Source organism: Cygnus atratus, chromosome 2 (genome assembly GCF_013377495.2).
Source record: "Cygnus atratus isolate AKBS03 ecotype Queensland, Australia chromosome 2, CAtr_DNAZoo_HiC_assembly, whole genome shotgun sequence".
Lineage (NCBI taxonomy): Eukaryota > Metazoa > Chordata > Aves > Anseriformes > Anatidae > Cygnus > Cygnus atratus.
This window is the reverse complement of record NC_066363.1, coordinates 152535437-152557793: the sequence shown is the minus strand read 5'-3', so window position 1 is coordinate 152557793 and position 22357 is coordinate 152535437. Positions and strand designations below refer to the sequence as shown.

The window sequence follows — 22357 nt, the reverse complement described above, 5'->3', positions numbered from 1 at the left end:
ATTATCATCTTTATGATATAAGCAACACACACAAAAAAGAAAAGGCCCATATCCTGTGTAAACTGAGATCTTTGAAAGAATTTAGGCACCTAAGACCTCAAAAATGTTATTTTATCTCTTATGTTGCCCCATGGACATAATGCTGTAGATGCTTATATTTATACAAACAGAGATTATGGCAAACCTAGATGTGATTCAATATCAAACAGGTTGAGAAATTATTTTTCTACCAAATGCCTATGTGATCAGAATATCTAGTGAGGTGTTCCTCCAGCCACATTCACCAGTATGTGTACCCACAAAATATCCCATACATGCCTACTATGTGCAAAACGTACCATTGGTTATTGCATTCACTGACACAAATAGATGGCTGTAATTGTGTTCTTTTATTCAGAAATGTAATAGCTGAGTGTTTGCAGGGTCTCTGATTCAATTCTCACCTCTGCTGAGAGGTTCAAACCCACACATCGTACCTTCTAGCCTAAGCTGATGTCGCTCTGCAGAGTATCTGTTCCTCATCCTAAGGAGAGTCATAATTTTCAAGGAAGAACTTGATAACTGGCAGCACTAATTACTCTAGTGAATATGAAGGCCCCTTGGGAGTTGGTGACATGGTTGACAGATCTTTCTCTAAGATACCCATGTACATCATTGGTTTTAATCCCGTAGGGCACATCACCAATAATGTTGCCAAGCAGTTCATTTTTTTTAGTTTCAGATTACTAGTGGTTTCTTGCAAATTTTAGCCACTGTCCCATGTGAAGCTGCTAGCCTCCACAGTGCTGCTGCACTGGCTTGCAGGGAGGCTGCTGGGCAGCTTGCAATGCACGTATGCTGTATGGAGGGGGGAATGCCGTAGGAAGATTGAGGAAGGGAGGTCAAATGGCAGAAATGGGATGTAGAATAAGAAAGGATTCATTTAGGAATGAACAACAATAATGTTTAAACAAGAAACGTGGAGTATATTCAGCAACAGCCCTAGTGGGAGGTTTTCAGGAAAGTTGTGAAAACGAGGCCCTATGGAAAACAAGGGCGTCACTTCATAAGTAGTGGCTGTAGGTATATGAACAAGGTGAATTCTGCAATTTGTTTTTAAATGCTTGGATTTGCAACCTAAACTACATTATTTCAGCAATATTAAGCAACATGAAGCAATATTAAGCAATATTAAGCATTTTGGTCCATTTCTTCCTGCAAGTGGCCTAGCCTACAGCATCTGAACTTCTGCCTGGTGTTCCCACAACACATTTCAGACAGTGTACTGGCTTTATTGTTTGTTTGTTTGTTTGTTTGTTTTTAAAGAGGGTTATGTGAAAAAGTAAACTAGCAAGTTCCGTACCAAAATGTAAATTAGCTTGGAAGACCACTGACAACATAAATTTTACTGAAATGCATAGCTAAGTTCTATGTAAACTATTACTGTCCTGGAGAGTGTGAGGTAGGTAAATAACAGGAGCATAAGAAATATTTTTAATAGGACTAGATAGAAGAGGAAATTCTCATTAATTCAAAATCACTGCCTCAAAACCAGTGACTCTACATTGTAAAAGGACTATTTCATCTACATTCAAATAAGATGTTATCATAGATGACTCGGTCACTATCATTCTCCAAAGCAAGAGAAAACTTGCTAGCTTTTTTTGTGAATACTTCTTTCTGTGCGGTTAGATGTTTGGCATACCATGGCTCGGCTCTTTTTGGAGCCTTGTAAAAGTCACTTATCTCAGCCTCTCAGTAGCCAAACAGAGCGCTGTGAACATTCCCACTGGAGCTGCCAGCGAAATAATGGCTCCCAGAGGACTGAGTTCTTCTCCAATAAAAAGAAAGCCAGCCTGTGTTACCAAAGCATAATAGCCTTCGTCTGTAACCTAGATCTTGGCTGGCTTCTTTCAAATGTTTTTTCACTACGCTATCAGGAAAGGAAAGAAATGCACAGTATACAGGCAACTTCTCAGTATCAAATGGTGCCAACAGGAGCACGCTGACCCCCACCTCCCCAAGGTCTTCCAAACAATCTTGGCCCCTCATCTCTCCAGAGAACATCTCAGAAGACAGAAAGGGTCTCAAAAATAATCTTGTTTGGACAGAGAAATGGGGAAATACAGGGTGCAGAGGGCAAATACTGCTCCTTTGTAAGGAAACGGCAGATCCCCTATGCCAAGCATCCCTGTGGGCTTTTTGCTGCCCTGATGTGTGGCTCTGGGGGACTGGAGGGGCTGCTGTCACTGCAGCTTCTGCACACTCAGGCTACGAAAGGAAGGGACCAGGAGCTACTGTGTTGTGTCACATAGCAGCACAAAGTGCTAACCACTGCCCACAGACCTTGATGTCTCATCCGGACTTCTAGGAGGAGCCAGGTTTAAATAAAGCAGGAAAAGACCACCTTAATAGTCTCTGCCCACCAGCTTGTTTTAAGCCCAACAGAACAACTCATTTACACCTCTCACTAGCATTTAAACATTTCCATCTAAATCATGATACAACTTCTGAAAATTTTCCAAGCAAGCTGCTTGAAATGTGAAGGATGACATAGAGCATCAGTCTGCAAATGCTTGTGTTCAAAAATATTTTTCCTCCCACGAGACAGTCTGCCAGCTGATCAGAAGTCATGATGCTAGAGCGGGAAGGAATAAAACCCATACCCTGACCACAATGAAGGCCAGACAGTGCAACTGTGATGCAACTGCATTGACCTCAAAAGGGGGCAGTGTTAAATTAATGTTCAGTCCTTAGAAAATTTTACCCCACTTACCTTGAAAACCGTGAACTCCATGTGACTTAGACAACATTCTGTTTTGTTGTGGAGGATTTATCAGATACAGAGAAGAAATCTAAAATGCTAACTAAAACCGGCAAAGGTATGTAAGTTGGAAAAGCGAAACCTAATTTAGACATCTTACTTGAAGTGCGTCAGTTGAGAAAAGCTTTCCTATACAGTCAACAAAGAGGAATAATCTATCAGAGTCCGACACTTCCTTTGGAAATATAAATTGTTCATTTGAGGTATATGTATTTACCCATTTACTCCACAAGGTGCCGAAACAAGCAGCCATGTTTCTGCAAACTATAAATCTGGGAAAAACAACGAAACATATCTCCTTACCTGCTCTGTGAGGAGCTTTCAGGTACGTGGTACATGAAGACATTTCCTCTGGAGTTAGCAGCCCAGTGATTTGCCATGTTTATGATGGGACATGTGATAAACTGGTCACTGATAAAAGAGGAGGAGTAGGGAACAGACAGTCACATAACAGAAAAAGAAGACTCAAAAATAAAAATAAAAACACAACTATCAGGCATCTCTGTACTGACAGCTATCTTTAAATCTTCCAGAACAGCTCATATCTCTGTCTTCAAGTGAGCTGAAACAAACCACATGCACTCTGTGAGCCCTGTACAATTTAGAATTCAGTACAGTTTATCCATAGTTGCAGTTTTATGGAGTGTTGAACAACGGTAATACTAAATACATAGAATCTGTCGTGAAAGGAGCATCTGGCCAAAAGCAATCTCTTTTCAGTCTAGTTTACGGGGGCTCAGGCTTGTACGAGTAGAAAATTCCTTCCTCTGGCACTGGTAGGTTGCAACCATATCCAGTAAAAAAGACTTAAATATTTCTGGATTAAGGATCAATAATAACACTTCAGCAATTAGTTCTGTGTGATTTTTTGCAAAGTTTCCAGAGCTGGCAGGGGGACGTAAGAGACCACTTTTGGAGATGTCCTGAAAGGTTAAACAAGAAGAGTGCAAGGAAATAGTTAAATGATCAGTTCATCAGTATGTGTTGCAATACAAAGGTGTGAGTGAAGCAAATACATCCAAAACTTCCTAGCTGCCATTGCCTCAAAAAGAGGGGCTGGGCGTCTGGAAGGTGTGGGGAGCAGTAGCTGGAAAGAGCACAGGAGATTCAAGAGGGGCAGGAAGACAGCAAGACACATTACTGCATGATATCTCATCATGACTCCTCAGGGCAATATCCTACATACATAAATGTATCACCACTTCTCATTTTAAATGCACATCAGGACCCTCTTTGGGTGTTTATATATCCATAACTACATGAGCACACAAACGTATCTGCTGCAGAAGTGGGAGGTTTCATTTCTCAGTTGGGTGACTCTGAAACACTAGCTGCTCCTTCAAACTTGGTGGGTAAAAAAAGAATGACTGGTGGCAAGAAGCACCAGAGAGGCATAAAAACATGTTGCTATATTTAACTAATATGATTCTGAAAGCCACTGTTTGGGTAGCTATCTTGGTTCAGCAGAGTTTATTTTAAGCCCATCTCTGAGACCACAAGCTATGGGCCGACTGACCACAATGTTCTTTGACGGTTATGGTTGACAACACCCATACGAAATGAAAATTACCATTCTTTGCATACCTAGCAGCATGAGGTTTTACAGGAGCAGATGGCCTTTGAATACTTGGGAATCTATGGAGAGCATTAGTTCTCAAGAAATGCCTTGAGATACGTTCACTATTTTAAACTGTTTCTCATTTGGTGTTATGAAGGAAAAAAAAAAAAAAAGGTCAGTTATTCTGGGCAAATTAAAAAAAAAAAAAGCACAAAAATGAAATGTCTGTTTCTTATAGGCATGGGATACCAGAGTTTAAAAAAAAAAAAAAAAAAAAAAGGAAAAAGGAAAAAGAAAGTGAAACTAATTTTATACCCGGGAAAAATATCAGAGAATTATAGCTAAAAGTGGAAATGTTTTTAAACCATAAAATATGCATAATGTATGTAATTTATAACAACCACTTATGTTGCTTTCTTCTTAAACTTGTTAAACTTGTTAAAACCTGAGCAACTAATAACTTCTCAACATAGAACTTTTCTGAGATTAAATATCTATGCTGGTGGTAAGTTTTTTGTTAAAAAAAGGAACAAAACTATTTTCTCTATTCTGTACATGATACTGATGTAGGTGATTGTAATTCTGTAACTGCTGTCTCCCATTCTGCTGTAGTTGGAGTTATTTCCAAATCGTTTAAAGAAAAAAAAAATATTATTTTTTAATTAGGTAATTAGGTAATTCCTACATCCATGAGGCTGCTGTGGGGTGCTTACAGGCTGAGAGCCAGAAGAGCTCTTTGCATAGCACATCCCTGCTGCAAACAAGTGGTGTGCTACCTGCTGTTGCTTTGCAAAGGTCATCACTTGCACCACACTGAGACCTGGGATGAACACGGATGACCAAATGTGACAGCCCTGGGTTGTAACAGCTCCTTATAGAGGTAAGTTCTGGATGGGAAGATCACACTGCAGAGACTGGTGTCCTGTCCCTGGGCAGACGTGGCACAGTGCAGGACTTGAGAAATGGCACACAGCTCAACCCACAGCCTCCTGGGCTTGTTTACTCTCTGACCACAGTCCACCAGCACACCTGGACCACCCAGAAGCCTTTCCCAAACAGATTTAGTCACTGCTGTCTTAGATCAGATGTTTCCAAGTGACTCTTGGCTCCTGTTCATCTTCCACTCCCTGAGGCTCCCCTGGAGAAACTGCCTGCGATTCTGGTGGAGGACAAAGACCTACAGAAAGGAAAGCCTCGTCTCTGAAGTCTCGTGGAGAGGCCCATGGTGTGGCAGAAGGCTGTAATGCTGAGAGGACAGCTACTGGGAGCTTGTAGCTGTGGTGCCTCAATTGAAAACAGAGGTGAAACAGATTGGGTTCAGATCACCAGATTATAAAACATACCACCTTAGAAATGGAAAGAGTTTTCATAACTAATCTGCATGCGAAACAGAGAAAGGAATGAGGAAAGTGTTTTCTGATTTTTTTTCTGAAGATCTGTTCCAGTTAAACATTCAGCCCCAGAGTTTGCACAGAGGCAGGAAAAAGGAGGTAAGATTTCCTCTCAGTTTGCCTCCTTTCAGAGAAATGATCTGAGACTACTTGGTAGCTCTCCACCTGCTACCGGGTAAAGCATATCAAAGCCACCATGTGACCCAATCTATTCTTCTGCTATGGGTAAAATGGAGATTAGCAATGCACAGAATTGTGCTGAGAGACAGTTTTCTGAACATTCACAAAGTGCTTTATGTTGGAGACTCACCTGTAGAAAGCCTAACATTGTGAAGAAATGTATTTTCCAGGTTTCATAATATAAAGCTTCACACAATTGTTGAAATCAAAGTTTTCAAACTTGACCACCAAAAAAAAAACTAGCACATACCTAAACAAGCACTTAAAATAATAATGAAAAAAACCTGTTTTTCAACATTTGTTTTTTTCTGCAGTCTACAACAGCAGGTGTCATGTCTCCAAATTTCAAAAAAGTAGGAAAAAGCAGCAAAATGTATAATTGGGTGACTTTTTTTGAATAAAAGTCAGTTTGTAGAAGACTCAGGGAATAGTTGATGCAGAGTGTGCACACCACCAAGACATCTTTGATATGAAAGAGTAAAAAAAAGAAGCATTAGTAACTTGAATCCAATATATAGTTCAGGAAAACCAACTCAAACTTTTCACAAAGGATAAAAACCACTTCAGTTGCTGTTTAACAATGACTTTGGAAGCCTCATAGAAAATGAAATCCTGTTCCCTATTTTCTGTGGATTTGATTAAGAATTTCTCAAGTTACTCAGAATATAAATGCACACAGAAGATAAGCAAAACAAACCTTTCTTAACCCTAATCATACAATTGTATGATTGCATATCATACAATCATACAGAGGATGAATTTCTTACCGGGTGGCATTTTCCAAAGCTCTGGAAAAAGAAGAATAATCATCGGTTGAGTGTTCAAGGGAGTAATACCATGTAGCTGCATCTTCAATGAACTTATTGGAGTCTTCTCCTCCAAGAGAATTTTGCAGAGCTTGATAAAACGCTGTTTTACTTTTGGCTCTTCCTTGACTTTCTTCAAATTTCTGAGAACAAAACACATGGAATTTGAAAACAAAATAAACATTTTTTTACGGAAAAACGCAGGCTCAGATCTCCCTCTGCTGGAATGTGTCCTCTGTACCATGACCTCTGATTTAGGGGAGGAAATAGGTGACATTCCTACATCTGCTTTCCCAATACTGTCATGAGACAGCAGGATTGGCGTCCTCAAAACATACTGTAAGACTGACTCCCTAAGCAGATAAACCCAAATTTTAGGTGCAGTGCTGTGATTATGTAGCTCTAATACTACAGAAACTCAACTAACTCTCACAGAAATAGTCCACAGAGATAGTTCCTGAGTGGGGATGCGCCCAATGTTGTCTTTTTTGAGAGCTCATGCAGGAAACCTAAACGGAAGACAGGGAGATACTGCTCTTTTCCTTTGGAAATTCCAGAGTACTAACGTGTCTATATCACTCTGACTCTTCAGTAAACACCTACAAAGAAATGTGTTATGTTTATTAGGGACATTATTTAGTTCCCTCCTGGAATAATATCTGCCTTAACCTTGGAAGAGAAAACCCACTCCTCTAAAACCCACTGCAAGTAGCAGACATGATCTTCAAAAATCATAACCCCTATGCCTTTCATTGAGTGAAATGCCCTATTCATGAGTTTGAGAGACTGAAACCGTTCTTGACATAAAGGCATTTCCCACAGAGCAGGACACGTCACTGCAGAATTATTGATAGCAGGGGGACCATCTCCTATGCCAAACTGTTTATCTGACCCTATTTTTACCAAAGTTAAAGACTGTGGGAAGTTTTCAACACATCTTTCTATACGGAAGCTTTTTTTATTTTATCAATTTTGACTCTTCAATTTATTTTTTTTAAACAGATTTTATTTCAAGTTCAGAAACAGAGCAACTTCCTTAAAAAGAAACAAACCTGTAACCTGAACATTCCCATGGATTAAGTCTTTTCTAAAGAGAGCACCTTACAGGTGAGCGCTGGCTGAAATTTGATATTAGAGCTCCAGAGAGAAAGATATAATAAACCATCTATATTATTTTGGGCAGCTAGTCTGAAAGAAAATAAACCAGTGTCTGCCCAGTCCAGTTACCAGAGTATTTATTGAGTATATTATTTTGATGGTCCACAGCTGGTTTTCATCATGCAGCTAGAAGGTCTTTCCACAACCCTACACAGAAAGTACAGAGGGAATAATTACTTTTCAACAGATTCACAGAAATGAAAGATGGAAAATAAGTCCCCCACTGCTGATGCCTAGGCCTGTCTTTACTGATGTGCTCTAATGTTTTGTGCAGTGTGATTAAATGACTTTACAAGGGATTTCAAAACACTACCAAATATCCCAATGCCCAAAAAGATCTTGGCAAGTTTCTTTGTAACAAATAATTCTTTTGCTAGATTTTGGCCCATGCAAACTGAAGAGTCATGTGGTGCCAGTTTTAGTAGCATGGCTGTATTCTGAAGAAGATCTGCAACTCAGAGCTGATACGGTACTTCAAGTGCACAAAAGCCACATATGAAACTGCATAATACACTTGCCTGCAAAATCACTCAGTTTGCATATGGCATGGACACATATATTTTTCTGCAAGAAATGGAAATTATCTCTGAAGACCTGACTGCAAATTCACTGATTTCAGAAGCAACTTTTCCATTGGCTTTGGTAGATTTCAAATCATGCTACTAACCACTGGAAGCATTGCTGCTGTCTAATTAGGAATCTCTCATTTGGTGACTGGGACTGGTGGATTTGACTAGTAACTATAGTTAAAAACACGTGCTTTTCTGTATCAATGCAGAGACCAAGCTCATAAATGTGAAGCAATTTTCATGAAATTTCATGTTTTAAATCAACTTTCATGCTTTCATTTTGTTTGTTGGTTTTTATTTTTGTTTGTTTGTAAAGGATTTGCTACATTTTTTTTTCTACACCTGTCATGGATAATTAAAACAGAGAAAGAGAAAGAAAGAAAGAAAGAAAGAAAGAAAGAAAGAAAGAGAGAAAGAGAGAAAGAGAGAAAGAGAGAAAGAGAGAAAGAGAGAAAGAGAGAAAGAAAGAAAGAAAGAGAGAAAGAAAGAAAGAGAGAAAGAGAGAAAGAGAGAAAGAGAGAAAGAGAGAAAGAGAGAAAGAGAGAAAGAAAGAAAGAAAGAAAGAAAAAGAAAAAGAATACTTGAGGTTATTGATTATGTATCCTAGGAACTGATCATTCACCGCCTCATCAACTACCAACCATCAAATAAAAAATATGGTTAAAAAACAGAGAGAAAGGAGACAGCTAATCATACAACGCATGGTTAAGCTGAGGAACTCCTTGCCATGTGGTGTTGGGGATATCAAAATTGGTGAAGATGAAGTCTCATGAGGAAGTTTATGGGAAAAAAAAATAAAAGATCAGCTGATGGTTATTAAATACAGAAAGACCAATTCAGGTTAGGAAGTCACTAAGCTGCAAAGTCTAGAGGTTCAGTGAGCATTTACCAAAAGTATCGTATATGCTTGCCCTATTCTTACAAACATCCAAGTCTTAGCCACTGCTGAAAACAGAGTTCTGTGCTAAATAGGCCTTTGATCTGACTCAGTGCGGTTGCTTTTAGGTTTTTAGTGTGCCTATGTACTAGTTTCTGTGATCTTCAAAATGCCCCAAAAATTCTGGTGACCTTTCTCAGCAATCATTAACTGAGTGGGGTCCATGCAGTGTGATTAGTCAGCTGAAAAAGGTCTCAACGGGCAGAGCTGGATGAAAAACAGAACTGGCATTTGTAAGACATTTTGAGATTTTCTTCCCAACCAGCACTAACATTGCACATTCTGAAATATGATGTTTCAATACGTGTTGCTTCGGATACTATACGATGTAATTTAAACATCTGAATTTAACATATCACCAATTAAAGCAATACAGTCAAAATAAAATCCATGAAATATTAAAAAGACAAACCATTTTAACTGTTCAGAAATTGTTTCAATTTGACCAATTTTCCATGTCCAACAAATGTTTCCCCTTTGAAACTATATAACCCAGGAACAGTTTTCAAGCAGATACAACAGCTACTACCAGATTAGTAGAAACAGCTGCACATTATGTAAAATAATTTACACTCTGCTAACCTTTAAAGAGGTATGAACAACACACCTCAGAGTTATAATTGGGTTTTATATATTTTTTTAGAAAGTAGGTAGGAAAATAATTAAAGTCAGCAGGCACATTGCTTCTCACCGCTCTGGTCATGCAAAACAGTCATAAATGCCCAAATAATGAACTAAATAATGTTTACTGTTCTTGTGGCTGAAGGATGGCTTCTGGAGCATATGAGTGAATCTGGTCCAGTGTTTTATTTAAAAAGAAAGTGTAGCAGTTTGGTAAACAGATGTTTACATCTTCCAAGGGGCAAAACATACTTTTCTGAGAAATTGGAATAGTGATAACACTAACACAGTACGCAGAGGTGTTAGGTCTTAAGTGTTTTGTTTTACTGTCATCACAAAAGATGCTGAAAAACCCTGCTAACCATTCAGCAAAGTGTTTCAATTACTCCAGCTAGTTGCAAGATGAAGAAAAATGCTGATATCAACCCATTCTCTTCACTGATGGAATTTATCAGAACACTGCTCCCCAGGTCATTACAGCTGATATATACACATCTGCCATCTGTTGAATACCTTTACCCGTAAAGAAATTAACTGACTGTACTATAGTACAGGACGGAAGATCTGGTCTGCATAGATCCATTTGCTTACATGGGGTGAATGAACTGTATTTCTGTCTATCCACTCCCATATGTCCTGGTTCTGGGTCCTGCAGCCAACTAGATTTGTACTAGGGAGAGAAAGAAAACACACACACTGCAAACTTAGTCTTCCAGCTAAAAAGTAAGTCAACAATCTTTGCAATATGGAGATTATGTTGAAGGTACAGAACATATGGAGGACATAAACAGGGCCGTACTAACTTACATGCATATTCAGACAATCACAGATATAGATCAGCATGAGAGAATCTGTACATTTAATGCCAATGGGAACTATTATATCCTCTCACCTGAGCATCACATTTAGCACAGTGGTAAAATTTTGCCCAGCTGGGAATTGAAATAAAAATGTTTAGAGTTTTCTGCTCAGCTGTCCTAATCTATGACTGTACACCACTAATATCCCTGAAGGTCTGCCATAGGAATTGTGATAACGGGTTCAGGCCTAACTGCTCCATATGCCACATAATAATGCATTATGGTACCACTTGCTGTTCCCTAAACAACCATTGTTTTGTTTCTCACTTAGTCTTAACTATCAGATGGCTGTACTGGGGATAAGTACAACATGCTCCAGGAAGTGGTAAATCTATCTCAGTTCACATGAAGAAGCAGTTGGGTGAATGCCGTAAAACAGTCACTTCCATGGGCAAGACATTAGGCACGAATATTCAGCATACTCTCTGATACAAGCATTATCAAGAGACCTCAGCTTTTAATTAAAAAGTAAAATAAAATAGAAAGCACTCTAGAAAACTTGAGTTTTGCTAGCACGTAACTGGTTTCTCATGTACCTTCTGTCATTCTTTTTCATTTTTAATACTAGAGGTCTTAACAGTCATAAGTGTAGTCTTATAGCAGGATTACAGATGCACACAACACAAACAAATGCCAGTAAGCCCCTACAGAACAACATGGCGCCAACTGTGTTTCCCATCTTCAGGTCTAGTTCCAGTCTAGAGGTTTTAGTCTCACTCCTAAGACTTGACTGCTATCAGTTTCTAAAATTTGCATGCAACTTCAATCTGAAGTGATAAGATTTGCATCTTGTCTCAAGCTTGCTTGCATCTAAATGGGTAAAAGTGTCTCTTCACCATTTATAGGATTAAAGAAATCATCCTAAAACAGACAGAAAAGAAGGATTTTGCCAATTCGATACACCTGCCACAGTACCCTTTAGCTGTGCCGTTTATCTGCCCAGAAAAATGCATGGTTATTTTCACTATGGAATTGGAGCACGTTCACAGCCACAGGTGGATTTTCTCCTTGTTGCAATACTGATTGATAAGAAGGGATGGCTTTACCCCAGGGAGGTTTAGTACCCTCTTTGTAGAATAGCTTAAATAACTTTGTTGTAGTCAGAGGCAAACTAGGAACTGTCTTGGTTATCTGAGTTGAGTTCAGTGCTCTATCCATTAGCCATGCCATCCCACCTTCCTTAGCATATAAGTAAAACCAGCTTTGGGTTTTCCCAGAGAGATGCAGGTCAGACTGACATCAAGGGAAGCCTTCAAATTTATAAAGTAGAAGAGTAGACACAGTGTGGGTAGTTGCAAATCCTTCTTGTTGGTTTATTTTTGGAAGAGGAGAGTTGGGACAGATGAAGTATCCCATATAACATTATGACAGAGGAAACAAAGCACAGACTTCTCAGCAACAACCACCACCTGCACTAGCTTCTTTCACTGTAGCTAAATGTGTCTGTGGCCTACTCAGGATTTTATCATCTGACTTTGGTTGCAACCACGCATGGTCAGAGCTATGATGTAGCAATGCTCAAATAGCTCAGCAATGGAGGAAACATAAAAATTTCCTAGCAATTAATAAAGTAAGTGCATGCACACGTGAAAAATCAGGAATCTTTAACCTCAATGCATGTCTTTAATTAAAAATCTGAAGATAGAAAGACAGACCATTCAAAACAGTCATATTCCCTCAAGCCGTCAAAACACGAAGACACAGGAAGACAGAACTAGAGGAAAGTGTGGATTAAAAAATCAGCAGTTTTCAGTAAGAACAAGAAAAGAGCTTAAGGAAGTCAAATTGGAGAAAACAAAATATAACGGCCTACCATGAATATTGTGAATTTTTTGGAGCAGAGATGGAATCTGACTTACAGCAGTAAACCGAATGAGGTATATACTATTATAATAGCTAATAAAGAAGGTAACTATCCTTCTAAGTAAGGATAGTTAAACACTTTCCAAGGGAGATCAGGGGATCTCCAACAGTAGGAGATTTTAAAACAGGCCTCTCAGATTAAGGTAGTCATAACCATTTCTTAGGGCAGAGTTGCACCAAATTTGAGTCCCCTTTCAAAAGTATTTTCTGCAAGCCTTTAAAATAAAAAGAAGATACTCTTGATTTTCTTTTTGAAAGGCAACATTTTACTACTGAGCTCTGATTAAAGGCTTTTTTTTTCCTTTTGCTTTTCATTTCAATATGACAGTGCTGGATGTTCACAGTTGTGGGTTTCATTAACGCCATGATTTGCTGCATAATTTCCAGTACACCAAGGAATTTCATTTCTGTTTTACAAACAACTGTCACATGTGGAAGTAGTGGTAAATGAAAGAATTTCACTTCCTAATCGTATCACAGGACTTGTACTTGGCTTACTGAGGCTTATTGCCCTTTTACAGGGTCTAGATCAGTATCTGCAGCCTCAAGGATCACAGTCCATTTCTTCTGCCTGACTTCCACCTTTAATTGGTTTCAAGAGAGAATACATGAAATAACAGCAGAAAACTTCTGATGGAGACAAAACAATTGATACCAACTTTCTTTGTATGGATCAAAAAGCTTTCTTTCAAAGGGGTAATTTTGTCATTAATCCTGAAGTAAATTGGTCTATGTGCTACTGATTACCAGAAAAGAGAAGCTAGGATTGACCTTTCGTTGAGAGAGAGATTAAATCCCCGGAGTTATAGAAAGATAGCAACAGATTTGCAGTTCATTTAGATAACCTTTAAAATAATCCCAGCCATGTTACATTCTCCTATTGATTTCTTAACATATATCTGAGCATTTTGTGTCATTTAATTTAATTTAGTAATGTTAAATGGGAAGTGCTACAGTTCCCATTGTAGAGACGTGAAAGTGAACTAGAAGAGGTTGATATGCTGTCTCAAGAACAGATAGTGACAAAGAGTTCACAAGAAGAAGTGCAATTCCTTAAGGAAGAACTTCAAGCTTTTGAGCACTTATGTCCAAAGTACAGCTTTGTAAGTACCAACTATTTTTTATTTCACCAGCTTATGGCCTGAAATCTCAGCTCTTATATATCAATCAAGTGCTTTTCTTAGCCATACCTAGTCCTAATTCAGAAGCACCTTTACAAGAGAGCATATATCTTATGGACAATGGAGAAAAAAGGTTATCACTGAAAAAGGTTGGCATGGAAAAGATTGGCTTAGCTGTGTTCCTTAGCGAGGAACCTACAAAATAAGTTTAACATGAGGCTGCTTTCTTCTTAGTAAGGTACAACTGACATTGAAATACTAATAGGATTTTAGAGACACTAAAACATACTGCTCCATATAAATACATGTTAAATCATTGCTGATTTCTCACATTTTCATATCTCCCCCAGAAGCATTTATCAACAAACATTATAATTCCTTTAATCCATCTAAAGACTGGCTGGTGATGGACAATACCTTCACATATTTCCATAGAGTATAACTCACAAACTGTGGAAGCTAAAAAGCATCTGCCCTGGCTGCATATAATTATTGTCATCACTAAAATAATAGCAATACCATCAGTTTCTTAGTCTCTTCCTACCTTAATTGCCTTAGCTCTGCTGATCAGCCCATCTTGCTGAGCACTTCCAATGAGCAGATCTACTTTCCGAAGTTGAGAGCGCTGCAGGGATTTAGCTAAAGGTTCCCGGAGGTAAATTCCATCCATCACTGGACCCCAGTACTGGAATGGGCCGCTTATCGCTAGGAGCTAGGTTATCAAAAAAAACAAACAATAATAGTGCAGTTAAATTAGCTTACCCTGGTCATTTCTGTTTTAATTATGTTTCAGAGAACTGAGCTGATAGCCTCAAAGTGAACAAGTGATGTGTTAATGTAAGCACAAACTCATCACTGCAAGAAGCAATGCTTGTACTGACAGCCTCAATAGGTAAAATGAGCTGAATAGGCCAAGAACATTCATGGTCTTATAGTCATAGAAATAGTATTTTAAATTAGGGATGGGCTCTCTGCTGGTCCTGATTGAGTAATGTATTGTCAGTGGGTGTTTTAACCTGTGGGTAAAGGACCCATCTCTGGAATTGCTTGTACTGCAGCTTTCACGAGCCTCCCACTTAAGACACAGCACAGATATCCCTCCCCCCTTCCTTTTTCTGCAAGAATGCAATTACTGAGCTGCAGACATGATTCTTCTCTAGAGTAACACCCACGGGCAGATTAGAGGAGACTGAAAGAAGGAAAAAACTATACTGGGATTAATTTTGGAAGACTTGTAGTCTTCCAAGTAGTGTAAAAGGATTTCAATCTGAAGGAGAACCAAGCTGTGAGTATTTGTAGGTCAGAGACAGATGTCATGGACATCACCACCACTCCACCAAAGCCAGTACAGTTCCTCTTTCACAAGGATTCAGCCCAATTTATATTTTTAGGTTCCTCAGTGCTTTATGTCAGTGGAAACTTCTTGTTGGTTCCTTACACGATTGCATATGTATTGCTGTGGTGTACCTTAGTCTGTGCATCATTGAGGACACGAGCAGGCAACTGGCGAAGGCAGGCCATGATTTCCCCATTGGTAGGTGAAGAGCATCCCACTTCCTCAGCCAGGACTGCTGCTTGTGTCTGGGCTCTTCTCTTAGTAATAATGGATGCTGGAGAAAAAGCTGAACCTCCCTGGAAAAAGAAGACAATATCAGTCACCACATCCTCTCAAAACACCTGGTCCCCTGGCGAGGGTAAGAAAGATGAGGAGCAAAATCTACTCAGTTGCAGAATGCAAAACACTGGTATTTAAAAAATAAGGAGCAAGTTCTAATGATGAAGAGGGGAAAGGAGAGGTTTGGCTGTTTCTCAGCTCTGTCATGGTCATTTCAGAGGACCTCTGAAAAGGCTCTATATTATGGCTATAACCAAGTCACAGATCATCCATGCAATAATTTTCTGAAAACTTTGCTGGAAGAAGAAACATTCAGAAAGGAACAGATAAAAAGAAGGTACTGTGAGGCACATCAGAGAATGGAGAGCCCATCTTACAAGAGGAGACTGAAGAATTTGGCTTGCTTAACTTTTAAAAACAAGGACTGAGAGAGCTTGAGCATGATCTTTATAAATGAACCAGTGAAGAAGAGCTACCTATACCTTAAGACAATGCTGGTACAAGACCAAATGGTCACTGACTATTTGTATTGACTGTAAATAAATTTAGTCTAGGAACTTTAAGATAGCTAATTCAAGGAGGACTGAGGATCTAGAAGAGCTGTAAACAGAGGTAGCAGGATCAAAAGCCTAACCCATTTACACTTGGACTTGAAGACATCAATAAAGTCAGTATTTGACATGGTATCAACGTTACCCAGAAACTGGACCCAGCAACTGGAACCCATCTGGTTCCATGTTTCCATTAATTTATTATTTACTTAGACTATGGGCAGAGCTTTCACTGACTAGGAAATGTGACTGACTAGGATTATTGTGATGCACCATGCAAACTTCATATGTGGCCACCAAATATGTTTCCAGACCTTACACTTAGTTCTTAATTCCATTGGTGTTTTATATCTCTCATCACTCCCAGAGTTAGCTACATAAAAGGAAAGTGAGCTTGTGTGCTTTACTTACACTGCTTCTGGTGTTTTTGTTTTTTTTTTTTGTTTTTTTTTTTTTAAAGAATAGAGTTTAATCTTCACATCTTAGGCTGAGCATCTAGGACTATTAATAGAAGAACACTGTTTGGTAATTTATAGCTAGATCTTGATTTTGAGCTGCAGAAGATCACCCAGAGCCCATTGAAACCAGAGCACGTGGCTACAGTCCAATCTCTATCCCAGACTCTTTTCCTATCCTTCCTACAGCTGTGACAACGTGGGAAAAGAAATGACGGTATAACATTGCTGAGTAACAAAAACTATTTATTAAAAATGCAAATAAATTAGCATAAATCTGATAAGATCTGACCTAGAACAGAAAGGCTGGAATAGTTCTGACATGGTTCAAATGACTAATTTCCAGACATTTATATCAGTTCACTATACTAACTGCTAAGATGAGCTTCCGTCTTCTAAAAAGCCCTAGATTTATGATATGAAAGACCCTGATCTATTCAACTGATTAACTTATTTTTTACTGAATCTGCTCAAACTGTAGATATAAGTCTGAAAAAGCATAAAAACAGGGGCAAGTTAAAAAGAAATAGAAAACATGGCAAAGACTCAATTTGAAAGAGTCTCAAATCTCCAAGCCCAGAGATCACTCAGGATGTTTTTTACACTTTGAACAAGCAGACCCATTGATACTAACAGGACACCATAGCTCACAACTGTAGAAATTGGTTTCAAAAAAAAAAATAAATAAAATAAATAGAAAGAGGTTATTGTTTAGATGCAGAGACAGTGGTTTTAGTTCACAGTATGCAAGTGTAACTGCCTTCCTGAAAGGTTTCTCTTCCTTTTTAAGGGATCAGGGAAACAAGCACAGTTATTTATTAGCTTAATGACTGAGTTGCAGAAGGTTTCAGATGAGCAAAGGAAAAAGCTAAGACTGTCAGTCCTAGGGCACTAGAAGAGCCATCTCTGGTTTTAAGAGAACAGAAGGACTGAAAAAGAAGGAAAAAACAACACTTGGTCTTATTCTTCACTTCTGTCCACAATTTAGATGAGAACTTGAGTGAGCAATGGGCTTTATCCTCACATGGGACTTGTGGTGGCCTATTTTGTGTTTGTAAGGCATGATATTAGCCAGCTGCTGACTAGGTGCGCTGACTCAGTTGATCATGAGAGAGAAAGAAAAATATCCTTTATGAGAGCATCTGTGTGTGTGGGTGTGTCCCCAAGATGCAGAATGAGAATATTGTTTTTGTGCCTGGCCTTTGGAAGAGCACATTCACCAGAACTGGGATGGGTGAGACTAGAAAAGGGATAACACTCTCCCCACATTGGCTTCTCCCAGAAAAGCAGCTTCCTTGCTTTTCATTTGGAACAAGGAATTGCATGCCTCCTTGGTAGAGCAGAGAAACCACATATAGGATTGCACAGAACTCATCCATGAACTTTTCAAATGTATTACTTAACACTGGATCTGAAAGTGCTCAGCATGTTTTATCAAGTACCCAGTATCTCTAAGTAGCATTATGGAAAAAATAAATAAAAAAGTAGAGGGCTTTAGTTCCCAAATTCTGAAAATGGAAGAAGTTGCTAAGTTAAATAGATAAAGTGAGCACTGAGAGCAGATGACACACAGAGTCCAAAAACTCATAGGGACTAAGCAAAGATTTCTAGTGAGTGCTTAGTTCTGAACTTCTCAAGGACGTTATAAGCTATGCAAAACTCTCCTCCCCTCAGATCTCCACAAACCAGAAGACTGCCCTTGGGTCAAGTACTGAGTCAAACAGCGATTGATAGAAGCATCCCACAAGTCACAGAATTGCAGAATCACACAATGGTTTAGGTTGGAAGGGACCTTAAGGATCACCCAGTTCCAGCCCCCAGCAATGAACAGGGACACCTTCCACTAGATCAGGTTGCTCAAAACCCCGTCCAACCTGGCCTCTCTGTGGAGGGAGAACTAAAAGCCTGGGCAGGCAAATCTTTGACTGGACATCTATGGAGTAGCATTAGATATGGCCCAAGCTCTACAAGCAAAAAAAAAAATGCAAAATGTCTGTGAATATATTTGCAGGATGAGGGAAATTCAAGGGGAACAAGGCTTGTTTGGAACCTTATTCTAGATGTGGATGTTTTCCCTTCTTTGTGTGAGTGGTTAGAACAGGCTTACAAGCTCTACTTATTTTTTTCATCTATTTTCCATGGTAATGGCCACTTCCTCAGTTTGCTTTTTTTTGATAACATCCGCATTCAGGAAGAATGTCTTGCATTCAGGGTTTGAAAGAGATGTGGTTTCCAACTACTGTTTTTCATATTTATTTTGTATTTTGACTGGACACAGGCAATAGAGGAGCTTGGGGCATCACTCAAGCAGTATTCAGAAGCAATAGCATTATGTTCCCCCCACCCCAACACATCTGAAATACATTTCATGCTCTGGAAACAAGGCTCCTCATACCACAGAATTTAGGTAAGTAAAACCGTACAAGTTGCCTGACTAACAAATTTATATCACAATTCAGCTTGTTTTTTCCTGATCCTCACCAAAAACAAAAATCAACCAAACAAAAAAATGACTCAGGAACAAATAAGTGAGAGCAGAAGCTGGATACTGCCCAGAATTAAATTTTTTTCCTTTTTGAGTCAACAGTTTTTACATTAAGCAGAAATCTTCCCTAAACATGGGAGCCACATTAGAGGCAGGATTGGACAAAGAGGATAACACAGTTGCACTTAGAATTTCTTTTGGTTTCTTTCTCTATAAAACTATAATTCCTTTGTGTGATTAGTCCTAGTATCCAGTAATAAAGGAGTTGTGTGCTTTAAAAAACAGCGCTGTTTAGACAGAAGCAAAAAAAGTGGAGTGGAGGGACTGTTCATTTCCATTACATGACACCCATATTACCACCAACATGACAGAATCATGAATCAGGAAACCAAAAATCATGAGATCAGCTCAAAAAAAAAAAAAAAAAAAAAAGGAAAAGAAACAAACAAAAAAAACACTGTGTTCTTTTTGTTAATTCTCTTCTTTTTAACTCTTTGGGAATGCTCCTGTACCTATAAACACAAGAACTAAATTTTACATTTAAAGCCAACATCTGAGATCTTCACATAATCCTGCAGAGCAGTTTTTATAAAGCAAACCTCTAAACAATAAAAAATATACAGTAAAATTGTGAAAAATAGCCATCCTGTCGCCACGGGGTATTTCCTATCTCAGCACCGCTTGACCCCATGGAGGGGGCTCCATGGAAGTTGACACATGAATAATTCTTGTTTCGGTTGTCCTTACAGACTGACCCACTGCCATCAGAGGAAATTCTGATGACATTTTTGACAGTGACCAGATGAAAGCACTCAGTACTGAACTGCTGAAAATGTAGCCACAGCTATGTTGTGCAATCCCAAACAGCAATATTACGCTCTTCCTCTAAATTTATAGATTACTGGGAACATTGCAGAGAGTGTTGGGCAACAGCACATAATGTAACAAGCGATGACATTGCAAAAGAAAGGCAAAGCTTTTAGTACTGTTTAGTTCAAGGGACCAGCAGCTTTGCAAGCATTCTCTTTTCATAATTAGAGGTTCAGCTGGACAGTAGAAACTGAGATGCAAAGAAATGCTGCAGCTTACAGTGGTGAAAAGCTGATGAATCAAACCAGTATCACATGAAGACGAGTCCTTGCTTTGATGTTAGGCTGTGATCAGCTGAGCGGAGGCTGGTGTCTCTTGCAAACCACTCTCTTGGGACATTGCAGCTCACAGATCTGCACAGATATTATCCTGTCTCGTCATTTGTTGAGCACATCTAACTACTCCTGTCTAGGCAAGCCAAGTTTTCTGCTTCAGTTTTCTGACAGTTCAGGGGCTTTTAGTTAAATAGCACCCCTTGCTGCTATTCCGATGAGATTATAAATAAAAATATATAGACCATTACTGTGAAGATGTACCTCTGTCTCCCAACATACCAGGAAAAGAATATTCCCATACATTGTGCAGAGCTGAACTTCTTTTAATTCCTCATTTACTCTGGAAACTCACTTCCACAAAGTTTTTCAAAACTGATTCACAACAGATCTAATGATTAGAAACTTTACTGCAACTAGTTATCACCCACACTCTGTAAACCCCACACCTTCTTCCTCTCCTCACATCATGATCTCTGCAAACCCTGCTTGAGCCAGGTTCATCTCTTTAATACTCCCTTCAAATTAATGCAGTTCGGGTGCTTGTAACACTGCGGAGTCCTTTTGAAGCCCACTTCATTTTTGCCCGGAGGCAAACTACGGACAATAAAAACAGCAGTAACAGTTACATCACCCAAAAAGTTAGATTGAAATATATCTAATGAAAATAGTCAAACCAATGAAATGTCCTGATGCTTCTTCTTTCCTAAAAGAGCAAGCTGTACAGCAATATTCTATTTGTTAAAGATTGTGTCCCCATAGAGCTAGGCACTCTCCAGGCTCAGATGCATGCAGTTCACTGCCAGAAGTATCTGTCAGACCATCTGCTTTGACCTCCGGGATGGCTGAAGCTCTTCCATTTCCTGGCTGCTGAGCTCAAGTGCTTCCTATCACTTAATGCAAGGCTTACATTTGGCTAAAACCTGATCTTGCATAAGCTGGCTTCAGAGCCACCAAGAAATGGACACTGCAATCTTCTCCTTTGCAGCTTGTGCCTGAAGATAATCACTCCATTGACAGAAAACAGCACCTTATTTCTGTTTGAGGATGTCTTCAGTTTCAGTTAATGGCTTCTATTGCTTTCACTGCCAGATTAAAGAGACTGTTTGTATCCTGTTTTTTTTTCTCCTGCAAAAATGAGCAAGCTGCAGCAAACCAACCACTAACTCTTTTTTCCAATTAGCTTAATAGATTGTTCTACAAAAGACTAGATTTAAAGTATTTTCAGAAGTTGTTTTCAACTTGAGGCTTTTTTTTTTCCTTGCAGGGTTGTATTTCAGTATCCTGCATTTCTTTTCTTTACACATCTAATTCTGCACGATGGCAGGTGCTCCAGAGTCACGCTTACAACACAGCCAGGTGGCAGGGCTGTATGTGAAGACTAATGTAATTTTTCCAGGCTTTCACACAAAGTCTGTCTTCAAGAACCTGGAGGAGCAGAAAACTTTGGGACCAACTCTGAGATCCTCTATCACAGCTAATGAACTATCTGGGAAAAATAACTGGCAGATGTGTGGCAAACACTAGTGCACAAAGTGTGATAGGGCATCAGCAGGTCAGTCCGGCAATGGAAAGAGAAAATAAATATTTTCTTCCTCTATAGCCATCTATTAGAATGGTGAATTCCAGACTAAAAAGGGGGAAGGGGGTAGAGAGGGAGTCTCTGTCTTTCATCAAAAATAACTTTTTGAAGATTTTCTTTTTTAGATATGATTCTTGCAAAACCCCTCTTTGCTACAATAGGAGGGAGCCTTGCAAGCGCAATGCTCCCCTCTCTCAAGTGACTCACTGAGTGCCTGCCTAAGGTTAGTGACTTGAATAACAGGATATGAACACTTTTAAGATGATATGTAAAGCCCCACTGAATTTACATCAAAACCTTCTTCCATTTAGATATAAACATTACCTTATCAATTATCTTATCATTTAAAACAAGGTAGCTGAATGCATCAAAAGTGTAAACTGGCTCCCATCACCCGTAAGAGTAAATAGCTACCAGAAACAGGCAGAAGTAACAAGGAAATGGATAATTTTATTTACTACCCTTCACTGCAAACTCATCTGTTCCTCTAAGAGCTGGAAACAAACCACAGATGAGATTTATCGCGTTTATAATGGAGCATGTTCTATTAAGCAAATCCAACTTCTCTAGTGTGAGTGTCTCATCCTCTCTTTTCTGCAGAGGCCTGCCCCGCTTGTCAATGCATGGTGGCACGTAACCTCACCTCTTGTAAAGGTACAC

General features: G+C 39.1%; 1 protein-coding gene across 1 annotated transcript in view; it reads right to left on the bottom strand.

Moving 5' to 3' along the window:
• Window positions 1–22357, bottom strand: part of TG (thyroglobulin) — a 155389-nt gene that overhangs the window by 12685 nt on the left and 120347 nt on the right. Inside the window, exons 42-45 of the mRNA XM_035561698.2 lie at window positions 15335–15499; window positions 14412–14579; window positions 6700–6881; window positions 3107–3214 (exon numbers count right to left, since the gene is read on the bottom strand). Coding sequence (XP_035417591.1) covers window positions 3107–3214; window positions 6700–6881; window positions 14412–14579; window positions 15335–15499 — 623 coding nt within the window. The remainder of the gene's footprint in view (window positions 1–3106; window positions 3215–6699; window positions 6882–14411; window positions 14580–15334; window positions 15500–22357) is intronic.